Here is a 16,670-nt window from a genome sequence, read left to right on the forward strand (position 1 = left end):
AATTTGGAAATAAATTCTTTAAAAATCAAACAATGTGATTTTCTGTTTTTTTTTTTCACATTCTGTCTCTCATGGTTGAAGTTTACCCATGTTGACAATTACAGGCCTCTCTCATATTTTCAAGTAGGTGAACTTGCACAATGGGTGATTGACTAAATACTAAGTTGCCCCACTGTATGTTGTCCCGGGCCTCACAACCATAGGGGCCCCTGAATGGCCCTTAATTTATTTTACTTTAAATTCACATATTTCGTTTTTATTTAAATGATTGTCTGATTAAATATTATGTTCTACTCGATATACTTTATACTTAAAAACTTTAACATATTAAATATTTCAAATACTGTATATATTTTTCCTTTTTTGCACAACGCCCACCACCCCTTTTGTCTTAGCAGAGAATGGTTTGACCCCGCTCTGGCGCACTCAAAGCTAAACTACGTTTGTGCCCTGAAGCGGGAAACCTAAATCTGTCATTGTTATAAACTCTAAACATGGCAAGTCGTCATAAATCGGGTGCCAGAAAATTAGGGTTAGAGTTGGCTGTGGATGTTGATTTCGGTAAGTGAACAACAGCCGCTAACACTGAACGTTTACGTTCGGGACTAGGGATGGGAATCGAAATCCGATTTCAATTCGGAACCGGTTCCTAGTGTTTCGAGGCCTTGACATCACAATGAAAAAGCCTTAACGATCCCTTTAACGAGTCCTGAAGACGCATATTGCGTCGTGACTGTCTTGTTGTCCAAACACATGAAACTAGCATGGCGCCAAGAACCACCCGCTCCAAAGTTTGGCTACACTTCACCGGGAAAGAGGGTGAAAATGAAAGGTTACGAATGGTTTAGCACGAGCATTGCAGCTGTAAACATAACAATGACAGCACGTAGGTTCAAACGCTCGAAAGTGTGTCTTCACTTCACGAGGAAAAATTACAACAAAACGACTTACAATCATTGCAAGGTGGAGATAACTGCATCGGGAGGGAAGGTGGAGATATCTGCATCTGGAGGGAATAGACTGCACTGTCCTCACAGAGACAGCTATACAGCTAGCTAAACTCCGAAATGACGATACAGAAGACGTTGGTATAATTTGCTGACTTTATTCAGCCATCACTTGAAGAGTGAAACTAAAAATAGAAATGAAACAAATCAATTTCGTCCCCAATAACAAACAGGTTTGCATCAACGTAAATCAGCGATGATTAGCGGCTAATTCAGTAATAACAAAGCAGTTAGCATGCGTTCGCTAGCATTAGCACATCGTTCAAACCACTACACAACTGGATTTAAGTGTCCGATCGCGAGTGGAAACACACAACAACAACAAAAAAGATGATACATACAGGCGTTGCCTCTGTAGATATTTTACAAGCATTAACAAAGAACGTAGGGTCGCAGCAGTGCTTCCCTCTCTCACTAACTTGCTCACTCGCTTGGATGCGGCATTTCTTCTTCACGTGAGCACGTTCTTCTTCACGTGAGGAAGCGCAAGGGCGCCCCCACTTGAGCGTGAAAGCACCATAAAAACTAAAAGGCATGCATTTCAATATACTGGCGAATACTACTTTAACAGGGGATCCCCAAACTATGGCCCGCCCCGACATTTGGTCCGGCCCCCTGAACAATACCAGAGAGCATTTTGAATTTTTTTTTTTTCTTCATAGTGTTAATTATTTTCTGGCCATTTTCTGTGACGAACTCAGAGAGGGTTATTTGGTTATTATCGATTTGATTAATAGTGTTATTTTTATTAGTTATTATTATATTATTATTTTTATTTTATTTACTTTTGTTCCGTGAAATATCCAGAAAGGGTTATTTGATTGTGGCATTCTGAAAAACAATAATTTTTTACATTTAGGCACTCCTGCAATCGTCACACTTTTTCTGTTACAAACTGACCCCGGCCCCTCATCAGAGAAGGGAAAAGTTATGCGGCCCTCACTGGAAAAAGTTTGCAAGTTTAACACATATTGCTAACGGCAGACCAACGACCTATATGCCAATATATACCAATATTTTTTATTTCTGTTACAAAAATGTTTCAGTAAAATGTTACATTCTTGTGCATTTGCCACTTATTGCCACAGTTAATATTGAGGCTTTGGGCCTCTTTTGACCTTGTTGTGAGTTTTTAAGGTTGTGACTTCTGATTAAACAAACTCAATGCCAATCAAAACGTTTGTTCTCCTTTATCCCAAATTAGAATCGATAAGAAAATCGATAAAGAATCGAATCGTTAATCAATATATTCCGATAATGGAATCGGAATCGTAAAAATCCTATCAATTCCCATCCCTAACCGTGACCAAAGCCAGATTCAAGTCTGTCACCGGCCACATGTAAAAAATAAAAAACTACCTTCTAGCCAACATATCACAGGGCAGACTTAACAACCTAGCCATGCTCTCCATTGAGCGTCTGGATTTCACTGATGTTATAAATGACTTTGCCATCAAAAAATCTAGGTGCATCACTATTTGAGGGCTTGATAACCCTAGGGATGTGAAGGGGCAGGCACAGGATGTTTAGTTATACTGTTTTGTTGCTTAGCAGGCAGGCATAGCACTCTCAGTTGTATTGTATTGTAGCCTACATGGGACAATCGATGGAAATTGTTAGTCTTGTGTCATATTACATTGCGGTCTGTTAAATTTAACTGTCCCAAATTAAATAATTTGAAAATTTACACTGTTATTGCTTTCAAAGTGGTAAAAATACTGCGTATGTTGTCGTGACAAGCCAGTGGCAGGGGTGGGGTGGAGGGCCCTATAATGGTCTCTTGTCTTCGGGCCCCTGTTGACAGCCTTGAGTACATTATAATAAAAATATATACCATAGTTTAAAAAAAAAAATCTGACATTGTACGTAAGACATCATAAGTTGTAAGTCATTGTTTTTTTGGATGACTATTCTCAAGCAGTACCCTACACGCTTCTGCCTGTGTGTGTCAAACCTGCACAAACATTAAAACACTCCGCCAGGTGAACCTATACGGGATTATGCATGCACGCGCACGCACACACCACAGTGTCAAATCCCTCGTGTGTTTTGTTGAGCGTGTGTGTGCGCAGTCGTAATAGTGACATCTGCACCGTTGGCTAAACAGCTTGCAAATATGCTGATAAAAACAATGCCGGCAGCCAAATTTACAACTCCTATAAAAGACGCAGATAAACACTCGCACGTACACACAAATAGACACACCGTAAATCTCACAATAATATGTCCTCCGAGCGTGTGTGTGTTTGGCTTTATTGCGCTTTACAAGACAGCGAGAGCGTCTATGTAAGCAAGAATGTTCGTGTTTGTGTTGAAAACAACACCGATATTGAATTTGGCTATTAGAAATGTCGAACTTGAGCTGTGACAACGAGCGGTGGGAACCTCTGGGTACCTCACCATGTGATTTGCGATACATTGCTCATGACAATAATCTCACGATATGGCGATACAACAGTTATCAGGAAATCGTTGTACGATGTTCTAGGGTGCAACGAATGTACAGAAAAACAAGCTATTTTCATCTTTCTGCTTTGAATTGTAGGTCAATTCCTGTTCATTTTAAGGCATTTACAGGTTAGTTCCTCTTGATTTGGAGTCAATTTGGGGACATTCTTGATCCATTTCCTGTTCTTTAACCTAAAATCAGCAGGAAGTGACTCATAAATGCCCCCAAAAAGGAAGTGACCAAAAAATCAACAGGATATGATGTTAAATGCCCCAAAATGAACTCACTGCCTGGCATTGGCTGCAACTGACGACCATACAATGTTGATTTTGGGGCATTTAGGGGTCACTTCCGGTTTATTTTGGGTTACACAACAAGAAGTGACTGAAGAATCTCCCCAAAGTGACTCAAAATGAACAAGAAGTCACGTGTAAATGCCCCTATCCAAGAATGTCCCCAAAGTGACTCTGCCTGAACAGGATGTAACCTGTAACTGCCTTAAAATGAACAGGAATTGAGCTGTAAATGCCCCAAAATCAACAGGAAGTGACCCATACATGCCCCTAAAAAAGCTGTGGCCAAAAAATCAACAGGAAATGATGTTAAATGCAACAAAATGAACTCATTGCCTGGCATTGGCTGCCACAGACGGCCATAGACTGTTGATTTTGGGGTATTTACAGGTCACTTCCTGTTGATATTGGGGCATTTACGGGTAACTTCCTGTTGATTTTGGGTTACAGAACAGGAAATAACTGTAGAATGTCCCAAAAGTGACTCAAAATGAACAAAAAGTCACCTGTAAATGCCCTATTCAAGAATGTCCCCAAAGTGACTCAACCTGAACAGGATGTAACCTGTAAATGCCCTAAAATGAACAGGAATTGACCTGTAAATGCCCCAAAATCAACAGGAAGTGACCTGTAAATGCCCCAAAAGGAAAAGGAAGTGACCAAAAAATCAACTGGCACTGATGTTAAATTCCTCAAAATGAACTCATTGCCTTGCATTGGCTGCCACTGACAGCCATAGACTGTTGATTTCGAGGCATTTACGGGTCACTTCCTGTTGATTTTGGGTTACAGAACAGGAAGTGACTGAAGAATGTCCCCAAAGTGGCTGACTGAAGAATGTCCCAAAGTGACTCAAAATGAACAGGAAGTGACCTCCAGATGCCCTATTCAAGAATGTCCCCAAATTGACTCAAACTGAACAGGATGTAACCTGTAAATGCCATAAACTGAAAAGGACTTGACCTGTAAATACCCCAAAATCAACAGGAAGTGACCCGTAAATGCCCCAAAAGGAAAAGGAAGTGACTGAAAACAAACAGCAAATGACGTGAACCGCTCCTAAATCAACTCATTGCCTGGCATTGGCTGCCACTGATGGCCATAGTCTGTTCATTTTGGGGCATCTACGGGTCACTTCCTTTTGATTTTGGGTTACAGAATAGGAGGTGACTGAAGAATGTCCCCAAATTGACTCAACCTGAACAGGATGTAACCTGTAAATGCCCTAAAATGAACAGGAAGCTACCTGTAAATGCCCCAAAATCAACAGGGAAGTGACTGAAAATCAACAGAAACTGATGTTAAATTCCCCAAAATTTACTCATTGCCTGGCATTGGCTGCCACTGCAGCCATAGTCTGTTCATTTTGGGGCATTTACGGGTCACTTCCTTTTGATTTTGGGGCATTTATGGGTCACTTCCTGTTGATTTTGGGTCACAGAATAGGAGGTGACTGAAGAATGTCCCCAAATTGACTCAACCTGAACAGGATGTAACCTGTAAATGCCCTAAAATGAACAGGACTTGACCTGTAAATGCCCCAAAATCAACAGGAAGTGACCTGTAAATGCCCCAAAATCAACAGGAAGTGACCTGTAAATCAACAGAAACTGATGTTAAATGCCCCGAAATTAACTCATTGGCTGGCATTGGCTGCAACTGACGGCCATAGACTGTTGATTTTGGGGTATTTACGGGTGTCTTCCTGTTTATTTTGGGGCATTTACAGGTCTCTTCCTGTTGATTTAGGGGGATTTACGGGTTACTTCCTGACAAAACAGGAAGTGACTGAAGAATGTCCTCAAAGTTACTCAAAATGAACAGGATGTCACCTGGAAATGCCCTATTCAAGAATGTCCCCAAAGTGACTCAAACCGAACAGGATGTAACCTGTAAATGCCCTAAAATGAACAGGACTTGACCTGTAAATGCCCCAAAATCAACAGGAAGTGACCTGTAAATGCCCCAAAAGGAAAAGGAAGTGACTGAAAACCAACAGCAAATGACTTGAACTGCTCCAAAATGAACTCACTGCCTGGCATTGGCTGCCACTGACGGCCATAGTCTGTTCATTTTGAGGCATTTACGGGTCACTTCCTTTTGATTTTGGGGCATTGACGGGTCTGTTCCTGTTGATTTTGGGATTTTGGTAAATTGACTCAACCTGTAGTGGATGTAACCTGTAAATGCCCTATTCAAGAATGTCCCCACATTGACTCAACCTGAAAAGGATGTAACCTGTAATTGCCCTAAAATGAACCTGGACTTGACCTGTCAACGCCCTTAAACGAACAGAAAGTGACCTGTAAATCCCCACAAGACTGGCTGTGAATGCTTTAGTTTCAGTGCCATTGGCAGTTAACATAGACGCTATTCGAATGGAAGATTTCGCTAGCAACCTGTTCGTTCCTTTTGTTTTTTTTTTTAAACAGCAACACCTTTTTTAAACGCTATAACGATTCTTGGTTGGAGCATATCGCTAACCTTTTAGGCTACAAAGTATCGCGATATATCCCATTTTCCATATAATGTCACGCCCCAAATTGGCACTTGCCGTCATTGTTTGTTTTTGCGCGGGTGTGAGAAACTTCTTCGTCCAGAGATAAATGTGTAGTCGCAGCTCCCAAAAATAAGCAGAAATAAAGTTTGTTGATGTTTCCAGTGTGGGGATAAATGCGGACTCGGCCATGGGACCTGCTCTATTATGGCAGTGACACAAACAGTGGAATAATGTCAGTATACCCGAGCACACAAGTGTCTAAATTGAAGGCAAGAATGTGAATCCCCTCTCAGGTCTCATGTTTCCGCCTCCTCCCCCAATCCCTCCTTTCGCCTCCTCCTCTGCACTCGGAATTAGACAATGAAAACAATGACATTGGTGTCTGTTTCTTTCTGGTTTGAAAAAAAAAATCCCCCACTTGCTTGGTAGCTCTCTGTCTCACCCCCCCCTCGCATCACAGTCAGAAACCGCCGTGTCATTTTGGCTCATTCATTTTTCTTCTTCTTCCTTTATGTGTGATTTCATGCTCCAGCTGCTCCATTGTCCACTTGGGAAAGTTGTATTCACATTCACATAGTTTTAGTCTACTTGTATAAACAAAATCAATGAGCGCTAGCTGAATATAGAAGTATAACTCCTGTTATTCAGAAGGGGACTTGTTAAAGAGCCCTGTGGTACACCAAGTTTTCCAGCTCCTTCGATTTCCTGGGAATTCCCGTGTGACAGGTCTATTTTCTTTGGTTGCACAATTTCCTTGGCTTTGGACTCGAGAACTCTTTGTTTTAGTTTTTAAAAAAAAAAAAAATTATGTCGATGGATAGACTTCAAAAATCTATTGACCTTCCACTTTGTCATTCTTTGCGCAACGCCTTATCAGAGGGGGCCGAGCTTCATTTAGTAATTGCCCAAGATGGCACACGCTTATGTCGGATTCAAGCTTGGATTTACTTACGATTGGATTTAACTACGAAAGTTGTACCGCATACAAACAGCAAGGATTGTCTCAGGAGGGATTTGTTCGAGGATTCAAGGTAGATTTGATATTTTTCGTACCATGCATGCGAGATTGAAGCATTTATTCGCAGGAATTTTCTTCTTTGTTTACACATGGAACTGACTAGCCTCATAGTTGGCAACATTTACGCGAAATAAATGCTACCTGCACGGTTTCTTTGCTTTTAACCAAGATCGAGATTGTTTTATGTCCATATCTATGAAGAATTTGTGGATTTAAGCATTTATTCACAATAATTTTCGCCAGAAAAGCTCTGTTTACGCCAGGCGGCTGCGAGCCTCATTCGCTAACATAGTAGCATGGTATTTTGTCAATACACATAAAATAAATGCTAACTGTACGGTTTCTGTGCTTTTAACCAAGAATCAAGACTGTTTTACACCCATATCTATGAAGAATTCGGGTTTAAGCATTTAATCACAAATTTTTTTGCCAGAAAAGCACCTTGTACGCCAGACTGGCGCTAATCTCATTCGCTAACATAGTAGCATGCTACTTCATCAATATACGTAAAATAAAGGCTAACTGTGCTGTTTCTTTGCTTTTAACCAAGAAGCGAGACTGTTTTACGTCCATATCTATGAAGAATTCAGGGGTTTAAGGATTTATTCACAAGAATTTTTGCCAGAAAAGCTCCTTTTACACCAGGCGGCCGCTAGCCTCATTCGCTAACATAGTAGCATGGTTCTTCGTCAGTATACGTAAAATAACTGTACGGTTTCTTGCTTTTCACTAAGAATCGAGACTTGTTTTACGTCCATATCTACGAAGAATTCGGGGATTTAAGCATTTATTCACAAGAATTTACGCCAGACGGCCGCTAGCCTCATTCGCTAACATAGTAGCATGTTACTTTGTCAATATATGTACGTAAAATAAACGCTAACTGTCTGGTTTCTTTGCTTTTAACAAAGAAATCGAGACTGTTTTACGTCCATATCTACGAAGAATTCGGGGATTTAAGCATTTATTCACAAGGATTTTTGCCAGAAAAGCTCTGTTTACGCCAGGTGGCCGCTAGCCTCATTTGCTAACAGTATATAGTGTATAATGATAATAGAGGGATAATCTATTCTACAATAAGTTGTGTTTGTATATAAAATTTATTAATTATCTATTTACATATTATTTATGATTGATTCTGCATGTTTTCCTCAAGTATTAAGTTTCTGATGTTAAATTGTGTGATTTATTAGCTGTTGAAAACTTGCAGTAAATAAAAAATAAGTTTCTATTTTGGTCAAAAACTTATATGATATAGGGCTGCAGCTATCGAATATTTTAGTAGTTGATTAATTGATGGACTAGTTAGTTCGAATAATCGAGTAATGGGATAAGGAACATAAAAAGTTAAAATACCCCAGCTGAGCCTCAAACTTTTTTTTTTTTTTTAAATGAGGCTCTATGTATAACAAAACAATTGGCTAACTTGCACAGAAAAAGTCCGCTAGCTTAAATGCTATAAAATTCTTAAAATGCAAATTTTTTTTTTTACAATGCTCTTAACAAATGGTTAAGACTAGGGCTGTCAAAATTATCGCGTTAACGGGTGGTAATTATTTTTTTAAAATTAATCACACTAAAATATTTGATGCAATTAACGCACATGCCCCGCTCAAACAGATTAAAATGACAGCAAAATGTAATGTCCGCTTGTTACTTGTTTTTTGGTGTTTGGCGCCCTCTGCTGGCGCTTGGGTCCAACTGATTTTATGGCTTTTAGCACCATGAGTGAGCATGGTGTAATTATTGACATCAACAATGGCGAGCTATTAGTTTATTTTTTGATTGAACATTTTTTACAAATTTTAATAAAACAAAACATTAAGAGGGGTTTTAATATACAATTTCTATAACTTGTACTAACATTTATCTTTTAAGAACTACAAGTCTTTCTATCCATGGATCGCTTTAAGAGAATGTTAATAATGTTAATGCCATCTTGTTGATTTATTGTTATAATAAACTAATACAGTACTTATGTACCGTATGTTGAATGTATATATCCGTCTTGTGTCTTATCTTTCCATTCCAACAATAATTTACAGAAAAATATGATATATTATATATATATGGTTTGAATTGCGATTTATTACGATTAATTTTAAAGCTGTAATTAACTCGAGTCAAAATTTTAATCGTTTGACAGCCCTAGTTCAGACACATATTCCCACAAAAAGCGACTGAATATACCTATAAATTAAATTATAAATGCATTAAAAAACATTAGCTCAAACAAAAACCTAGCTTACGTTGGTCTTAATAGGGAGCAGTTGGATTTAGCCATGTGAAAAAAGGCAGACCAGAGGGCAGTGTATCCACCCTAATCAATAAAAGTAAATGCAAACACTTTCAAAATAAACCATTACATCACCACTTTAATTAAACGAATACTCGAAGCAACAAAATTTCATTCGAATATTTTTTTCGAATCGAATACTCGAGTTAATCGATTAATCGTTGCAGCACTAATATGATATGTTAAATATTGCTATTGATCCTGAAAATATAGGTGATTATCTCTGCATTTGGGGATTTTTGTGCATCTAGTGTAAAATCTCAGACTTTTATAGCCATTTTAAGTTGTGCTATGCTTATATAGAAAATAATTAATCGGGATTTTATAAGGTAACGACTTTGAATTTTTTGATGCCGCTGCTCATGGAGACACGTATATGGCTAAGGTAGGTTTTGGTTTTAGGTCGATAGCTTTGGGTTTGAAAATATTTGAAGTTTTTGAAAACAGGCCCCCTACGAATCGACCCCGTTTCCCATGTCATGTCAATAGGTTATGAAGTTTATGGTCGATGCTAACTTGAAGCGCATCTCAACCTGCTCGCGACGCAAATGGCTCCCACTCCCGTGGACATTTGTGGGAAAAAAGTTTGAATTAGAGCGTTTCTGGACTGAATGTCTTCCTCCTCCTGGTCGTTCATTAATCACTCCCCCACCATTCGGCTCGCCCGTCAAGCATCTTTGTCTTGCTCTATTCTTTTCCTCTAGCAGATGATTCACTCCTTCGCAGATTGTCTTTCTTTAGCTTTCGCTGTCTACTCTGAGTTATTCCTCTCTTTGTGCGTGCACTGTTGTTGTTTGCATTCTTAAGGGATTTGACAAATCTCAGCCATGTTTGTAGTTTTTGGGCCCCTTGCCCCTCCCTTCCTAATGCAACGCGAGATGGAATGTGTGTCCTCGCGATTATCCCTGTTTATTTTTGTGTACTCGGCCAACGGCGTGTTGAACAACGTATTAAACATGTTTGTGTTTGGTTTCTCACGCACTTGTTAAGAGCAGCTTTTCCCTGCTGGGGAGGAAAATGATCATATTTAATCGGGCTGTGTTTGGATCACTGCATTTTCTGTACCCGCTGCTACATGCTAACAGCTAAATAGCTTGTGTCACTGCCTAAATTCTTATCTTTGAAGAGAATAGTATCTTTTCTCGTATTTACTGGTTGATTGTTTATATTACTCTAACACACTTAATATAATCAATCAGGGAATAGTATCTTTTCTCGTATTTACTGTTTAACCGTTTGTATTATTCGAACGTACCCAATATAAAATAAATAGCATTTATATCATAGTTTAAAGAAAACGAGCAGAAAATATTTGACATAGGGCATAGGAGATACATGACGCCTTCTGACCACGGAAGCCCAATGTGTGCGTCATGCAGCTGACTGAGCAAGATTGACGCTGACTACCAGGTCATAGGCAAGAGATCTACAAGCCCACGTTTTCTATGGAGGACCAGGAGTGCGAAAATTCAATATAAATAAATAAAAATTGAAATAAATAAAAATAAATAGAAATAAATAAAAATTGAAATAAATAAAAATTGAAATAAATGAATATAAATTGAAATAAACAAATAAAAATTGAAATTAATATTGAAATAAATAAATAAATATTGAAATAGTAGCATTTTCATGACACTTTTAATTATTTATTTAATTGTGTATTTATTTATTGAATTTTTGCACTCCTGGTCCTCCATACTGGTCCTCCATAGTTTTCAACATCAAATCCCACAATCAGCTCTTCAGGACAGTCCAAAACAAATGGCTGGACGTCCTGTACTAACACAACACATGATAACAAAATAGTGCTGCAACGATTAATCGATTAACTCGAGCATTCGATTAGAAAAGATGATTCGAATCAAATTTTGTTTGCTTTGAGTATTCGTTTAATTAAAGTGGCGTTGGAATGGTTTATTTTGAAAGTGATGGCATCTAGTTTTATTGATTAGGGTGGATACACTGCCCTCTGGTCTACCTCTTTTCACATGGCTGAATCCAACCGCTCCCTGTTAAGACCAACGTAAACTAAGTTTTTGTTTGAGCCAATGTTTTTTAATGCATTCAGAATTGAGTTTATAGGTATATTTAGCCGTTTTTTTTGTGGGAATATGTGTCTGAACCATTTGTTAAGAGCATTGTAAAAAACGTTTGCATTTTATAGCATTTAAGCTAGTGGACTTTTTCCTATGTAAGTTAGCCAATTGTTCTTTTGTTGTACATAGGTCCTCATTTAAAAAAAAAAAATAAAAAATTTATACCGTTTCAGGCTCAGCTCAGGTATTTTAATTTTTCATGTTCCTTATCCGATTACTCGATTATTCAAACTAACCAGTCCATCGATTAATTGAATACTAAAATATTCGATAGCTGCAGCCGTATAACAAAAACAACAGTTTGATAGCTCGGCGCCTATCAGACGCTGAGGCGCGCCGAACCTCCCACCTCAGTTTCCTCAGTAACCATGACCCGGCAACGAACTTTGACGCACGAACTTGACCGGCCAAATCTGCAACAGAAGAATTATCCTAAACAACACCCAGGCACACACTTCGTCGGGCCCACCATACCACAGACTTCAAAAAGACTGAACGTTTAGCTAACAACTGTCGCTTCTCGGGGACATTCCGATGTGCTCCTTGTTTTGCTGACCCTGGATCCAGAATTACCTCTCTGTCGGGGACCTATTTACTGTTTGCCTTGCCGTTTAATCGCTGCCGACTTGAATAAATTGTCAACTTGTGTTTCAAAGCTTTCTTCCAGCTTTCAAAATGGAGTCTGTACAAGGGGTTAAGACTAAGGTGAATGTGCGGAGTTTGGGCTTTTGGCTGGGTTGTTGGTGTTTCTCCGGCCCGGGTCGTTGGAGCTGCGCCAGTGCGGGTCCGGCGGTTCAGCTGGCGTAACCCCGGCAATCTGGCTAAAAGGTCAGATTCCTTCATTTCCAAACTATTTCTGTGTGAATATTCATTGTTTTTAGAGTAATATAAATACTGCAGTTCAATGTAATTTGTATAGCACGTGAATTATGTCGTTCAATGTATATTAGCATTACGCTAACAGGTTCTCTGAGGGGGTAAAAAGGAATGACGAGTCCAGAAAGTTAACAGCTGCATAATTGACTCTGGAATCGCTAGTGAGCTTTCGAGCAGCACGGAGGGTCCGAGAGCGCTGACACATTTTGACGGTCGTCTTCCTAAAATTTCGGGCTCACCGTTTGTCCCTTAATACGGAATGACACATCTGCTAGTGTAGGGGCTCTTGACGACACAAGCGGTGTCACCTGAAGTGAAGTACATTTGTCTTTTGGAGCGGAATGTTCCCGTCGACCTTTCCCCTTCCGGGACCGACGACTGGCTGACACGTTGGCACCCGAGACGGGCGTTCGCTACGGGACGCCGATGACGCGTCCGGTGTAGTACCTGAACTATTTGAATGACTGGAAACTTCGCATTCTTCAACTACTACCATGAACTTGAAAATGAATGTATGGATGAAAATGAGCTAAACTTCTCTTAGAAGTACCGTATTATTTGGACTATAAGTCACACCTGAGTATAAGTTGCATTAGGAGTGTGACAAAATATCAATGTATTGACGGGACACGGGGCGCGGGGCTGATTCATAGGGGTCCTATCTCCGTCAAAGCTGACCGAGTGGAAACACAGACAAAGAGCTTTTTCCGTTGAAAATTATTGTGAATAAATGCTTAAATCCCTGAATTCTTTATAGATATGGACGTAAAAAAGACTCGATTCTTGGTTAAAAGCAAAAACAAAAAAGGGCAGTTATCATTTATTTTACGTAAATATGGCGAAAATGATGCTAGTCTGTTAGCCAATGTGGCGCCCACCTTAGCACAACAAAGCTTTTTGCGTTGAAAATTCTTGTGAATAAATGCTTAAATCCCTGAATTCTTTGTAGATATGCACGTAGAACAGTCTTGATTCTTGGTTAAAAGCAGAAAAAAAAACAAAAAAAAAAAACGGGCAGTTAGCATTCGAGGTGTGCGAAATTTCCGATTCTTACATTATTCGCAATTCGGCCGTGGAAGATTTGAGAACGAGTCACAAACATCCAAATTCCGATTATTGAATTATACCAGTTAAAGCGTAAATAAAACAGTCAGCGCGGTCTTCAGGACGCAATAAGGAACGGACCAAGAGTAAATATCATGTTCAACTCATACCGCTAGATAAAAAAAAAACAATAATACCTGATTGCGGCCGTCAGCAGTTACAAACAACGCCCAGTTGCTAGTTGCTACAAACTTACGGCTATGGTAGATATCACGTATATCTAGAACTAGATGTGAAATGACAGACGACGGCCGTGTAAGATCATATACCAAGAACTAGATGTAAAATGACAGACTTTCCCGCAATAGTAAACAGGTGCCATCTTAAAGCAGTAGACTTCTCTAGAAGGCTCTGTTGTAGCGAACCTAATTACTTTCTATCTAAAAAAAAAAAAAAAAAAAAACAAATCGGCAAAATCTTGACTTGAATCTATCTTTAAATGATGAAACAGTTTAAAAACTTTCACGTCGAAAGTAGACAGAAGGGAAATTATGGAATAACTGGAGCAATTTTAACAACTTCAACGGTTGATTCACAACATTAAATTAATTGAATGTAGTTTAAAGCTGCCGATACAGAATGGGGACTTGAGTATTTTATTTACTACTTTTAATGGTTACCTTGATACTGAAATAGTAGTTTGTTTCTGTTTGTTACCGTTTAGTCTGAGAGGATTTTTGAATTTAAAAAAAAAAAAAAAGGGTGAGGGGGTGGGGGGGTTGTGGTGCATCAATAATCGATTTATAATCGAATTTTAGCCTCTGAATCATAATCTTAATCGAATCGTTAGGTGCCCAAAGATTCCCACCTCTAGTTAGCATTTATTTTAAGTAAATATGTCGAATGTGTTGCTAGTCTTTAAGCCAATGTGGCGCTGCCTTATCACCACAAAGAGGTTTTTATGTCGAAATTCTTGTAAATAAATGCTTAAATCCTTGAATTCTTTATAGGTAGATATGGACGTAAAACAGTCTTGAGTCTTAGTTAAAAGCGAAAAACTGGGCAGTTAGCATTTATTTTAAGTAGATATGTCGAATTTGATGCTAGTCTGTTTGCCAGTGTGGCGGCCCCATTAGCACAACAAATAGCTTTTTGCATTGAAAATTCTTGTGAATAAATGCTTAAATCCCTGAATTCTTTATAGATATGGATGTAAAACAGTCTCGATTCTTGGTTAAAAGCAAAAAAAAAAAAAAAAAAAAAAAAAAAACGGGCAGTTAACATTTATTTTAAGTAAATATGTCGAAAGTGTTGCTAGTTTTTAAGCCAATGTGGCGCCGCCTTATCACCACCACAAAGACTTTTTATGTTGAAATTCTTGTGAATAAATGCTAAAATCCCTGAATTCTTTATGGAGCTGGACGTAAAACAGTCTCGATTCTTGGTTAAGAGCAAAAAAAAACAGGCAGTTAACATTCATTTTGCATAAATATGTCGAATGTTATGCTAGTCTGTTAGCCAATGTGGTGGCCTCCTTATAACCACAAAGAGCTTTTTATGTTGAAATTCTTGTAAATAAATGCTTAAATCCTTGAATTCTTTATAGATATGGACGTAAAACGGTCTCGATTCTTGGTTAAAAGCAAAAAACCCGGCAGTTGGCATTTATTTTACGTAAATATGTCGAATTTGATGCTAGTCTGTTAGCCATTGTGGCGGCCCCCTTAGCATAACAAAAAGCTTTTTGCGTTGAAAATTCTTCTGAATAAATGCTTAAATCCCTGAACTCTTTATAGATATGGACATTTAACAGTCTTTGATTCTTGGTTAAAAGCCCCAAAAAAAACCGGCAGTTAGCATTTATTTTACGTAAATATGTCGAATGTGTTGCTAGTCTTTAAGCCAATGTGGCGCAGCCTTATCACCACAAAGACTTTTTATGTTGAAATTCTTGTGAATAAATGCTAAAATCCCTGAATTCTTTATAGAGCTGGATGTAAAACAGTCTCGATTTTTGGTTAAAAGCAAAAAATACGGGCAGTTAGCCTTTATTTTACCTAAATATTGCGAAGTATAACGCCAATTATGTAGCAGCTAATTTCTCCCATTGATTTTTTTCACAACGTTTCAAAATGCATGCATGGTACGAAAAATATAATTGCCCAGAATCCTCGAACAAATCACTCCTAAGATGATCCCTCCTGTTTGTATGTGGTACAGCTTTCGTACTTGTTCAACCTAAATCTGGCGTTGGGTCGCTGCATGTATTTGAGAAGAACTAAGACCGACTGCGATTAACTGAAGCGGAGTGGGGGCTGCTGTTACATAATTACTCAACATAAGTGTTTGCTTCAAGGTTTCAGTTTTTTTCCCCCCAGAGCATTTTTAATACATGCACACATACATGCACCCCCCACACACACATTAAAGCTATATTGCTTTTTTGCCAATGAAACATTTAAGATTTTTATCACGGCAGTAATGACACCGAATGAAGCAAGCACATACAGAAAAATAGCTGTGCTCGTTAAACGGTCATATTATAGGCTTCACTGTTGCGTCATAATTTATGCTGAATGTTTTACCCTCTCAAAAGATATCGAAGAAATCACACACAGATAAAAAATAACTCGACATACTTATTTCTAGATGCAGTCTGTGCCCAATCCATTAAGTTCAGCCGTTTTGACAAGGTTAGAGCCGCTATCTGACTCCATCACGTTCATTTTATAGCATTAGCAGCTAGCGTTAGCCTCTGGCCTGGCTACCAGTAGAACGCACCGTCTCCTGAAATCGTGAGAACCAGGGAGGGAAAGTGGGTGAAAGCCCGTTTGGAGACCACCAAGAGTCGACTTAATGTCGGGTGAAAGTTTGGTAAAGCTCCCTTAAGCCTGACTCCATTACGTTTGCTTGTAGCGATAGCCGTTAGCGTTAGCCTACCGTGCTTCTGTTTGTTTGAGTTCTTGATAACCACGTGACTTCATACGTAAGCACACTGACGGCTTTTTTAAAGGGGAATGAACATTGCCGAACAACACTGAGTCAAAGCGGGATGAAAATACTATATTTTCTTGTTTTATTAAATTAC

At 38.9% G+C, this 16,670-nt stretch overlaps 1 protein-coding gene across 2 annotated transcripts in view; it reads left to right on the forward strand.

Moving 5' to 3' along the window:
• LOC130928738 (dachshund homolog 2-like) overlaps positions 1 to 16,670 on the forward strand; it is a 114,541-nt gene that overhangs the window by 21,671 nt on the left and 76,200 nt on the right. The window contains exon 1 of one of the 2 annotated variants that reach the window (XM_057855469.1): positions 7,038 to 7,280. The exons of the other annotated variant lie outside the window; for it this stretch is intronic. Within the exon in view, the coding sequence (XP_057711452.1) occupies positions 7,057 to 7,280 (224 nt within the window). The 5' untranslated portion in view covers positions 7,038 to 7,056. Of the gene's footprint in view, positions 1 to 7,037; positions 7,281 to 16,670 lie in introns of those variants that run through there. 2 annotated transcript variants of the gene reach the window in all.

This window comes from Corythoichthys intestinalis, chromosome 13 (genome assembly GCF_030265065.1).
Source record: "Corythoichthys intestinalis isolate RoL2023-P3 chromosome 13, ASM3026506v1, whole genome shotgun sequence".
Classification (NCBI taxonomy): Eukaryota; Metazoa; Chordata; class Actinopteri; order Syngnathiformes; family Syngnathidae; genus Corythoichthys; species Corythoichthys intestinalis.